We start from the raw sequence: 12,511 nt of genomic DNA on the forward strand, positions 1-12,511 counted from the left end.
CCATTAGCTTATTATTTTCCCATGGCACCTATTAATTTCTGTAGCCCTGATACAGCAGAATTTTTAGTAGGAGACAAAGCTCTACCTAGTATTTCCATACTATGAAAGACTAAGGACAAGATTTTTAAATTATAACAAATAAATTATGAAATTATTAGCTTTCCTTTCACAGAGTACCCATGCCCTTTGGATTTCTTTGCAGTAGAAATAGTTGCTTGTTTTTTCCTTTCCAAAGGAGGCGTAAATAAAGAATCGGTGTTGCATGAGATAGGGAAAGCCATATTGCCTTCAGTTCACTTATGAGGAGTTCACATTGAAACTGCTTTATCCAGTGTATAAGGCTACATCGTTAAAAATTGTGCCTGTGGCTTCTGATTGTCAACTGACAGATGTCTTTTTGTGTAACTGAAAGTAATTTACTAGTTCTACTCTATATTTCTAGAACTGTTTTCTCTTCTGAGGCATGTAATTAGTTAGTCCTTGGTCCTCATATCTGGATTAAGTATGGATTCAGGAATGTGAGTTTTCAGACCCATGAGAAACAGACTGAGTCTAACCTGGTGGAAGCAAAAATAGCACATCTCCATTTGACTGTGTATTGTGCAAACTCCTGATAAACCACCTCCATGTCTGTAAGACTCTTGAAGTCTTCTGAGAATGTTTAGAAATCTTCCATTAATCTTTTTGTTACTGGCATAGTATTTGATGCCATGTAATTTGCTTTGTATGGATTACATTAAACATAGAATCTTAGGGAGATACAGTCTAAAAAAAGTTTCCCTTGAAGTTTTGATTATTGTACCAACTTCAGCTTTCCTTACCTACCAAGGTAAAACCAGTCAAGAAAAAACTTTAGTAAAATAAAATGAATAAAACATTCTGTATTAGCAATTAGAATTTTTGTGTCAACTGAATTTACAGACCAGTATCCATTTTCCAGGCTTTGCTGAGCATGAAAAGTGTAAAGGAAATTTTGGGTTTGATTCTGGCTTTTGGAAATTATATGAACGGAGGGAATAGGACCCGAGGTCAAGCTGATGGGTTTGGTTTGGAAATACTCCCCAAACTAAAGGATGTCAAAAGCAGAGTAAGTACTATTGTTTGGTTAAAGATAATTTTTCTGAAGGGATTTTTTTAATTTTTCCTTCATCTGTCAGAAGTTAATCTTTTACTTCTTACTTGAAAAAGCAAGGTGCTTTGTGCAGTTTTCATTCTTTTTTCTCCTAGCTTTTCACCTCCTTCTCCTGCACGTGTATGTTTCCTTAATATCTAATTTCTCCCGTTAAGTACTACTAGGATAATTACCTTATGTGAGAACTTCTGTATGTCTCTTTTTTTAGCAGGGACTTAATAACAATAAGGTAGAGAGAAGTGAGATAGCACAGACTGCTCAAGTCTTCTCCAGTAAATGTCCCCATTCTTTTTTCATCCTCTTATATGAAGGTGTCTCTGTGTGAATAAAAACTCTTTAAAAAGCAGGTTTAAAAACAAAATAACAGTTGTTCATTGTAGTATATACACTAACAAATTATGTATAAGAGATCAAAGAGATGTCACACCCAGCAAGATACTTTCAATTTTTTTTTTTTAATTGTCAGTTAAATGGATGTAGGACATGAAGTTTGAATGCATGCATGAGAAAATGCTCATAGATGGCAGTAAATTATTTTGTCAAAAATTGAGAAGGATTAGCTGGTTTTTGATTAGTCATGCTAGGATCAAAGTCAGACTCTAAGACTAGACACCTTCTGAGATGAGTTTACTTTGTTTCTTATTTCAGTAGGGCAGATGAGGAGGTGTTAGGTAATGGAGGCAATGGAAACACTTCTCAAAGTCATTCTTTGCCAAAACATAGACACCAGTGGATCTAGGAAGCAGCAAAGAATAGGAGATAATTTTCTGCTGATGTTGGAATGGACTTGGAGCGTGAAGAAAAAAAATCTTTCATGTTCTTCTTTTCTTATGTGAAGTGATTTCTTAACCACAAGAGATGTAGATTTTAAGTTTTTGTTCCCCATTATGTTTCATATACACAGGAATGCATTTGTGAGACAGGCACTGTCAGCAAAACAGTATATGTATGGAGCATTTTGTTTTACTTGTGTATATCATCATTAATAAAGTGTAGAAACACATTTAATGACTTGTTCAGAGAGCAGCAGTTTTAATGAAAGGTTTTCCCAAAAGGATTTGTGTCCTTTGTCTCCTAAAGACATCAAGGTGCTGGAGCATGTCCAAAGATCAATAGAACTGATAAAGAGTCTAGAGCACAAGTGTTAAATGGAGCAGTTGAGAAATCTGGGGTAGTTTAGCACCGAGAAAAGAGAAAAGGATGCTCAGATGATACCTTATAACTCTCTACAACTCCCTGAAAGGAGGCTGTAGCCAGGTGGGGGCTGGTGTCTTCTCCCAGGTAACAAACAATAGGATGAGAGGAAGCAGTCTCAAGTTCTTTCAAGGGAAGTTTATCTTGGGTATTAGGAAAAATTTCTTCATTGAAAGGGTTGTAAGGCATTGGAACAGGCTGTCCAGAGAGGTGGTGGAATCAACGACCCTGGAGGTGGCACTTTGGAATATAGTTTAGTGATGGACTTGGCAGTGCTGGATTTTCAGTTGGACTCAGTGATCTTAAAAGTATTTTCCAACCGAAATGACTCTGTGATTCTAATTCTTACTTCCATCTTCACTGTGATGGTTCAGCTGTTCCATATAACCACTTTTTTCTCAGTCTTACTGCATGGACAAGACACAGTACAAACAGCAGCTTAACTAGAACCAGGCCAAGTTTCACATTACTCAGGCATTTGTTGGCTGGCTAGCTGTCCTGAAGGAAAATGTAAAACTCAGCTTTGCCTGACTTTTCTCAGTAGAACTACTAGGTTTTGTGTCACTCTTTTATCTATCTATAAACTTCATAGAATATAATAATCACTGGGACTTTCCAAAGTGGCTGAATTTAATGCATGTTCCAAAATTATGCATTATGAAAAGGAGTAATTGATATAAAATATAACTGTGTAAGACTTGTTCCTTAGCGAGACAAGCTAAAAAATAACATTATTTACAGTTTCCTGGTAGCCAGAATAAATATGTTATTAGTTTAGATTAGTCTTCAAAATGCATAAAACCTCAAAGAGTCCAGTTGGTACAGGCAGACCCTAAACCTCGGAGATGATTGATGGTCTGTAATTGCAAAGGAGAAGAATGTAGGGTCTTGTACATTTGAACATTAAGGTATTCTTCCTTTGTCCCATTACTGCCTTCTCATGAATTGCCAGCAGATACATCTTAACTGAGCTGCATTCCATGAGCTAAGGTAAAAAGCCAATGCTAAATACCTCTTATTTCACATAAAAATCATTTAATGTCGTATGAGCTTAGAAAGTTACTTTTTATAGAGATTTTGTGACCCTCCAGTAATGACTTCTAAAACTCTTAAACAGGCAGGGTGGCTTTTTCTGCATGACAGCAGTGACTTACTTAGTTAAGAATTTTGCTGGTGTATGATACTAATAAAATATAATGCGCTGCAGACTCTCATATAGCGCTGTACAGGAAGTCAGACATCGTTCACATACAAATGTTTGTTCTGATACCTGTCAATATAAAATATGAAAACACATCCAAAAAACTTCAAAGGCATTCCAGATATAATTCCCTATATCATGGTTCTTTTATATTGCTGAATGTAATGTATAACTTTTCCTTAGTTCATGTGGCCCATGCTGACCCAATGGTATGTAAGAAAATAAAATACTGTTTACAGTTGTGTGCAGGAACATGGAAATGGTGATTCCATAAAGGGAGAATTAAAATTCATATTTATATAGTAACAGGGCATGAAATATACCTCTTAGTTGAATGCCATCTGATTTCATGTTTAGAATAAAATATGTTAAGTATCTATGCCTTTTTTGGATCTTCCTTATAGATCATTGAGACTATAGGAATCAAGAAATTCTGTTCACATCAATGTATCTGAGGTGACTGTAATATTTAGTTGATATCATGCTTTAAAAGTAATATTATTCAATAGTATTATTATTTGAGTTAATACTATTATTCTTTAATGCCTTCTATTATTGCATAAAATGTGGGGACAGCTTCTCCCATGTATTCTTCTCTGCATGTATTTTTTCCTGATATTTAAAACCAAAATAAACTCTTGATCTAGTAGTTGTACAATGAAGTCAATGTTGTAAAAGATCAATTTTTTTGGTCAGTAATGCTAAGGCTAAAAATATAGCTAAAATAAGGCTAAAAATATTGTGAATCCTATTTTTCACAGCAATATAAGATAATTCATTTAATTTTAAAGAGAGCACATTTTAACGCACTGAATCAGTATTAATCACACATCTTTAATTTCTCCTAGGACAATGGTATTAATCTTGTGGATTATGTCGTCATGTATTACCTACGCCATTGTGATAAGGTAAAGGATTTGCTCTATCACTCTCTCCAATGCTAGATTTCTTTAAGAGATGGTAAAAGGGTTTGTAACAGCTTTATAGAAATCTGAACATAGTACCTCTGATGGGAAAATAAAATTAATTTCTTTTGCTTTCTTATAATAGTTGTGTACTTCAATACATGCGAAATTTGCTATAAATTTCAAGATAAGAATTCGGAAAATTTTACATTAGTTGTTGAGAGAACCACAGGCAATTAGCTGTGACTGTTGCAGACTGGACAGGTGGTCACTCCACCCCAGCTTTATTATATTTGGGTGACTGTAACATTGTAAAATTTCTTTTGATGTCATGATACTGGAAGGCAGAAGCATGATTTCTCTCTTAGGAGAAAAATTTGAGGACAGGTTGGTATTTTAAGATTGGTGAGTCAGCTGATGTGAGTGAAGTTAAGTGTTGAAATGCTGCTGACTTACATTCTGTTGTATGTGATACTCCTCTGTATATACATTTTTATACATTATATACATTCATATAATAAATATATTTATATTTGGTATTGGAAATAGCCAAACTTATTGAGTGGAAAATTTTAACTATTGTATTTTAAAATAAAATATTGCTATTAATTGATTTTAACAATGATTTTCAACAATTTTAATTTCTTTTCTTTTTTTCCTTCTTCTTCTTTTTTAATTCTTACATAAGATTGTTGAATTGATGGGTTAGTAGTCCTGAGATACGTAGATCTTTAAGGTTTTTGGGTTTGTTTGTTTCTCTTTCTTGTGTTTTCTGTTGTTGGTGGTTTTGTTGGTTTGGGGTTTTTGGGGGGAGATTGGGATTTTTTATTCTTTCTAATTAATTAATTAAAATATTTAATTATTTATTTAAATATTTCTGCAAACTTCTTACTATACTGTAATTTTAAATCAAGGAATTTTGTGAAACAAAACAGTGTATCTTCCTTGGGAGGAAATAAACACAGTGTAATTATCATCCATTGCACTTTCTCCACCAAAATGTTCATATCTTTATAATAACAAAATTATTCTTTCCCCATTCACAAAACAATTAGTTCTCCAACCTATGAGTAATCCGATATTACAGACTGAAATCTATACAGGTATATGCATATTTCAAACTCAGTAATATATGTTATACACAGCAATGTCATATTAATACCATTTATTCATACTTTACTTCTTAAAATTCCACTGGAGATCCTGCATTGAACCTTGTAAAAGTTTTTTGTTGGTTGGTTGCTGGGTTTTTTTGTTCTGTTTCATTTCATTTGTGGGGAGTTTCTGCTGGGTTTGCTTGTTTATTTGTTTTATTTCCGATTCTTTTTTGTTACTGTGCTAAAATTAGGTATATACTTAGGGGTTCCATACAGACTTTAACCCCTGTTATTTATTTAGCCACATAAGCATTCACTGTGTATTTTTATCTGTGTAAACTGCTTCGAGAAGTATATGAATAGGGTTTTCAATTTATGCTTATAAAGTGTGTGTGTTTTTAATGAATTGTGAGAGAGTGAAACCACAAACTTTTGGCATAAGATCCCTTCTTGCATTAAAATGGGCATTCTTGTTATCTTTTTTTAAGAAATTTCTAATCCCTTATCTAAACCTTTATTGACATAAAATTAACTGAAATATTGTGTGTTTAATGTTGTTTCAAAGTTTAAATTGAGCACAGTTTGCTTTACTAAACATCTAAAAGGAAGTTTCAGTACTCAGAATGTTCAGTATTTAATCTTGAATGAGATGTTATTTTAGCAAGAATGATTTAAAATATGTTATTTTTGTAATTTTAAAACTGTTTCATAGATGAGAATTTTTTTCAAAAAGCTATTTATTTCACTGGAAATGCATTCAATTTTCATAATGGCCTATTTATTTGTTTGTTTGTTTAGGAAGCAGGAACAGACAAGAGTATTTTTCCTTTACCAGAACCACAGGATTTTTTCCAGGCCTCCCAAGTTAAATTTGAAGACCTAATAAAAGACTTAAGGAAACTGAAGAGAGATCTAGAAGGTAACTGGGAACTTTCACATTTTTTCTGCTAACAACAAAGTGCCATTTAAAATGTGATCTTTATGAGGTTTTCTTATTGCTAATTAGGTTTATAGTGTTGATTCATTTAGAGTTTTTACACTGTAGCACAAATTACTCACATAAATTAGAAAGAAAAAAAAGTAGCTCATGACTTAATAAAAATGAAAGTAGAGATCCTGAAAAGTAATTTTCCCTTTTACAATCGAAAGGCCCCTAACGAAATCTTTCTGAATATTTCTTTAGTTATGTGTGAATTTTTCTCTGGCTTCTCCAGAACTATGTGTTTAGCTGTAGATATCTGTTAGCTCCATAACATAAATAGTTTCTTTAGTACTTGTATAACAACAATTTAAAAGCTGCAAGAAAGAGTTGGATGCTATTAATGTAGAAATAAAATACAGCTTGCCAAGGCAGAGCAAAGGGAAATTGAAAGCTCCAGTTCAAAATATTTTCACCCTGGGACATAAAATAAACATTTAAAAATGTTTATTATAAAGAGGGGCTCAGAAACCCAACTCATCTATCAATCAAGGTACTGAGTGGAAATAAAGTAGGAAGGGTTGTTCTCCTAAGTATTCCAAGCAGTTTCTTTTGTGCTGCATGCAATTTTCTAAAATAAATTCAGCAAATGGGTATTTTTAGCCTTTTTTTTGTTACAGAAAAGTTTGTACTTTACTAAGGGAGTTCTGTGTGGAAGATGGGGTTTAGGATGAGAATCTGCATAAAAACATGTAAAAACTTTTGCATTTAGATTTACATGTTTGCACCAGAATGGAAGAGTCCTTTTATAATAAGAGTTGAAAAAGATAATTGTTTTCAATTTTTTTCAATGTAAGGTGCTGAAAACCGTTACAAAATAGTTTATCCTTACAGCAAGGAATTACTGGATTAGGTCATTGCCATCCTTAGGATAATTTCAAAGGTTAATAGTGGTAGGAAAGTATCAGTTGTTGTTTGTTCGACCCGGGCATAAGTGAGTGCTCTATCTCCTCTCATCGCTTGGCCCTGTAAGCCCCTTGGCCTGCCCTCTTTTGGGCTAGTTTTTGCAGAAACATGATCTGTGTTTGATCTTGTACTTTTTCAGCATGTAGTCCTGCTGTCATACATCTTAGTCGTGCAGGATCTGCATTGAGGCTGGAACATTCACATCGTATTTGTTCGACATTGCAAAGGCACAAACAGCAAGTAGGGAAAGCTAAACTCTTATAAAAACTTCAGCTTTCTTATAATCACTGATTACTGTTTTGTAAATCAAATTTTTGTAGGTATTTATAGCAAATCTAGAAAAATTGCTATCTTGAGGTTGTTTTCATAATTCTTTGTAAAGGTGTATGTTAAAGCCAGCCAAAGCAATTAACATACAAAGTTAATGACAGCAAAGATGCGAAATGAAAAAGGTTGTAGAAATGTTTTCAGATGTTAGTATTTTATCACTTAGAAATATGCAACAGATTCTAACAAGCATTCCTGTGATTATTTCTCTTACATTTAAAAAAAGAAACAATTGCTTATATAAGAAATTACATTTTTTCAAAGATTCCCTTCTTAAATTTTTTTCTTCAGTTAATGTTCTAGTTAATTTTTAAATCAGAATTCTAATTGAAGAGGTTATAATTTTAACACGTACAACAAAGATTTGATGAGTCTCTGTAGTTTATTGTAGCCATTAAAAAGTTGTGGCTGCTGGCAGAATACCAGTGAAAGTCTAAAGCTGAAACAGATGTGAGTAGCAGAAACCAAGTCCAGAGAAGCGTCGGGCCCAGCTATCCAGACAGGCGCGGCCCTTCAGATGTAAATAATTTGAACAATATTAACTGGGGCTGCCTGTGTTATAGGGTACATTGGATTTGTTTCACAGTTTGTTGGCTAAGGTAGTCTCAAGCAGATTACCTTGGAAGTGGGATGAGACAAAGATAATAAATGGAAGAGAGGTTTTCATTGTGTCATTAGGGTATGAACTAATGTTCCCGCTAGTGACTTCCCTTTTTTCTAAGATTTTTAAAGAATGATTAAAAAAATAAAAAAAATATCACTTCTAGCAACTGAAATGGCAATTTTTGATAGTTGCTTTTCACATGAGTTGTCATTTAGTATTTAAAAATATATTTGACTAGTTTATCAAGGCATTCATTTGTGTTTCTAACTTGGATATTAACATAGGAAAGATGGAATTATCATGAGTGTTGTGTCTTATAAACCTCATGGTATAAACTTTTTGTCTGTAATACCTAGACACTGTGGAACCAAAAGTTCAAATCTAGATGGAGTACAAACCCTTTCATCCTTTTCAGATAAACAGACTGAGTTCCATACAATTTGCTATTTTTAAGTCTTTCAGATTAGACTTTAAAGGCTAACTTTACTCTGAAGGGATTAGACTGAAGTTAGACTCAAGAATTGAAAAGGTTTTTGGACAACCTTAATCCAACAGGTTTTTAAAACATATCCCGTAACAAACTTTTAATCATTAGTGTTTTAGGTTCAAAAGAATAAGAAACAAAAATATGCATTTAATATAGGCTTTTAAGGGGAAAAAGTGAATATTAGATGGTAAGATGAAAATTTTGGGGTGAAATCTGGTCCCATTCTGATGTCCAACTAGAAAGAAGTTTCTGTAAACTCAGGTTTTCACTCCACGTCTGTTGGCGTATTTCCAAGTTTTTTCAAATATTGCACAGTATCATAAGCAGGTACATTTATTCATTTAACATATGCTGGTTAATCTGTGAAGTTATGGAAAGAAAAGGTTTTGCTTTGATTAAGATTGTAAGACATCTTATTCCTTGTCTAGGGCAGTGAATGATTCCCACATTTTTCTTTCCCTGTAACCTAACATAATTTACCTTCTAATTTGGAAAATACCACTTGGTATTCTTGAAATTGGTATTCTTCTGGAATAACCACAGAAAGTTTTAAATGTGTAATCATAAAAAGATTTTCAGAAAGAAAGCCACTTTACCGAAGTTTGATAGACTAGTATAAGTTTTACCATGAATCCTTTTATTAATCTATGTCCAAAGTTGAACAATTTTAAATAAATTAGTTGCCCTGTAGATTGTTTCCATCTGTCATAGTCATTCCTCTTCTTTGCATAGTACATAAAATTTTAGAATTCTGTGCTGCTCTGTTCCTCAAAGGAAAGCAACATTAGATGCTTCATGTGATATAATGTGATATTCATTATAACTTTTCTGTATTTTTGACCTTAACCAATAAAAGAGCAAATACATTTATTGAATTGTTAAAAATGGAAACCAAGGCAGGTTGCACCTACACTGCCCTCATTCAGGGCTTCTTCAGGTAGCTATGTATCACATTCTACTGCAAAGCAGGGAAGAGAATTTAGAAATAAGAAATGGATGAACATTGGAAGGGGTCACTCATTCTTGATGCTTTCAGCAACTGTTACTTTAAATAGAGTCAAGGAGGAAACTGTAAAAAGAAAAAAAATAATGAGTTCATGCAGACTAAAACTCTGATTTTCCAAATTTAAAGTACTGAAAAACATCTGAATTTATCAAGGATTAGAAGGGAATATATATATAAATAGGAAAACATACAAAGGCAGAAAAGTTTAATTGGTACTATTCCAAAAAGTTAATTTAAAATTCCTAAATGTCTTTTCCCATCAGAGTCCTCAAACTGAGTGAAAGAGTTTTGCCACAAAATGTCCCCTAATTAAATAGAGCTTGGTTTTGCTCTAGAGATTATTTGATGACTTCAATTAATAGATGGAGGCGATTTCTGGTTTTGCTGGCCTTCTATGTATACATAGATTGAGAACTTAATTTGATGGGTTATCATTTATTCAGGTGGAATTATGTATTTAGTTCATACATAATACAGCCGTTGGTAAAATCTGTTCCCTGGATTAGAGCTTTTGTATAGTCATGATACAGTAATAATCAATAGTGCAGTGATTACAATGTTCAGGGGTTTTGTCTGTTGTTTGATTTGCTTGATAGACAGTAAGTTTACTGGATCACATCAAGAAAATCGTAAGTATTATATCAATTTTGAGTATTAACTCTAAATTATTTGTAGGATCAATAGCTATGTCTTGATAAAAGATTGTTGCTTATTCATTACAGGAGGATAGTATTCTGAAAACTATCAAATACACTCTTCTAAAATATTTTCCACCAATTGATGCCTTAGTTCTAATTTAAATTAAATGTTTTAAGTCTGTTTAAAAGAGGGGCTTAAATGTCTGAGTAACATACATGTCAAAAATCTTCCCAGAAAGAGCAAAGAAGTTGTATGATAATTTACAGGACATACTTATTTTAATTTTCTTTATGTTAGTTATATGTTCTTTGAAATTTTGGAAGTGCAAGCAAGTAGAAATTTGAATTGGGTGGTGGAACATGAGGAGCCAAATAGGTACATATGTAACAGCATAAAAGAGGCATGTTGTTTTGTATATGGTTTCACTGTTTTTCCACACTCCAGTATTTACATTGTCTATTTTGAGACAATGCAAAATGATGAAAGGAAATGAGCAAAGGATGGCTTTGTACAGGAAAAGGGGTTTTTGCAAGAGTTGGCACTTTTCATTCTCAGAGTTTTCTGACCACTTTTTGAATAGTCTCTTGCCTCAGCAGGATGAGATGTATTTCAGTTTGTTTTGATTTAGAAAGATCCAACACAAGCATTTAAAATGCATTTTCTATATGTGCATTGGATTTTATTTTACAATAAAGCTAACCTTTTTCCAGTGTTACACTGGTAAAGTTCATATGTGAATATATTTAGCATAAATTTTTCTAAGTGGATCATTTCTTAAAATTTCATTGATTTTTTTAGATTTTGATAAAAAAGGATAGTATGGAATGTTTTAAATGGTTTAAACATTCAGATGTATAATAGAGGAGAAGAGCAATTATATTTTTGAAGAGTTTACTTCCTGAAAGCAGTTGTCTGCATGTGTGCATAAAGGCACAGGGAGAAAGCTTTCAGTTGGTTAAACAATGGCATGCTGTTATTTTTTTATGCATTTTTTTGTCCTTTGGCTAAAGAATTCTTGGAAATTTATTGTTAAAAATCATTCTGCAAATGTTAAGATTCTAAAATGAATCTGGGAAATACCACATTTATGATTTTCTGTGCACTTTTTTTGTGTGCCCTTTTAAATAAAAAAATACACGTGTGTATGTTAAGCATTAGTTACATAACTGTGAAGAATACATCTGGGAGCAGGTAGTGTACATCTGGGAGCAGGAGGAATACTGTCCCTATCAATGTGTATGATGGATAATGAATTATGTAGTTTGGAGAGTGTTAAATAGCAGTGCTGTTGGGAACCATGACTTCATATTTATGGACCTCATCAGCTTTTTCTCTTTGTGGAAGTAGGCAGTAAAAGACAGGACAGATTTCTGATAGAATTGGGACAGTCACGTATCAAAGATTGAAAGTACGTTAGTTCAGACCGTGGGGTATCAATTAGTAATAGTGGGGCTAATTAGCATTTTGAGATGTGTTCCTGCTAATATTGCAGGTAGTTTATGAATTCCCATGATTTTAAATCCAAGCTGAATGCTTCTTCCAACTTGGTAGAAGAATTCATTAGGTCCAACTTTATGATCTGTCTTGCACATAAAATCAGAGATCCAGCAATAGAGAGGAAAATAGCAGATCACTTCTCTGGCTTCTACCGTTTCAGCTCATAAACTGTTTCAGCCATTGACCAATTCTCTTATATCTGATCCTTCATTCAGTACAATAAGTGATAAAAAGTTTGAGTGTTTAAAATATTTGAGTATATTTGAGTATCCTTTTTTTTCTTAGCACAGTAAAAATCTTAGTTCATCTGATGAAAATGTAATTCTTGCTTCTTAAAAATGTTGTCTCCCTCTCAATTACCCAGACAAGACTCTTCAGTTTCAAAATACTCTTTTCTTTTCTACTGATCAGAGCGGAGGGAAATGTTCCAGTTTCTCAGCAGATTCTGCTAGCGCAGAATAGTTCTACACTCTTGACAGATCTAATTGATGTGTGGAGTTCTGTATGTTTGGATCTTGACACTTAACAAAAATTTTC

The 12,511-nt window shown here is 33.2% G+C and overlaps 1 protein-coding gene across 1 annotated transcript in view; it reads left to right on the plus strand.

The window, feature by feature from the left end:
• The window catches only part of LOC136362673 (formin-like), a 122,339-nt gene that overhangs the window by 67,892 nt on the left and 41,936 nt on the right, over positions 1-12,511 (plus strand). The window contains exons 10-12 of the mRNA XM_066321423.1: positions 941-1,087; positions 4,376-4,435; positions 6,328-6,448. Of these exons, the coding sequence (XP_066177520.1) occupies positions 941-1,087; positions 4,376-4,435; positions 6,328-6,448 (328 nt within the window). The remainder of the gene's footprint in view (positions 1-940; positions 1,088-4,375; positions 4,436-6,327; positions 6,449-12,511) is intronic.

Source organism: Sylvia atricapilla, chromosome 6 (genome assembly GCF_009819655.1).
Source record: "Sylvia atricapilla isolate bSylAtr1 chromosome 6, bSylAtr1.pri, whole genome shotgun sequence".
Classification (NCBI taxonomy): Eukaryota; Metazoa; Chordata; class Aves; order Passeriformes; family Sylviidae; genus Sylvia; species Sylvia atricapilla.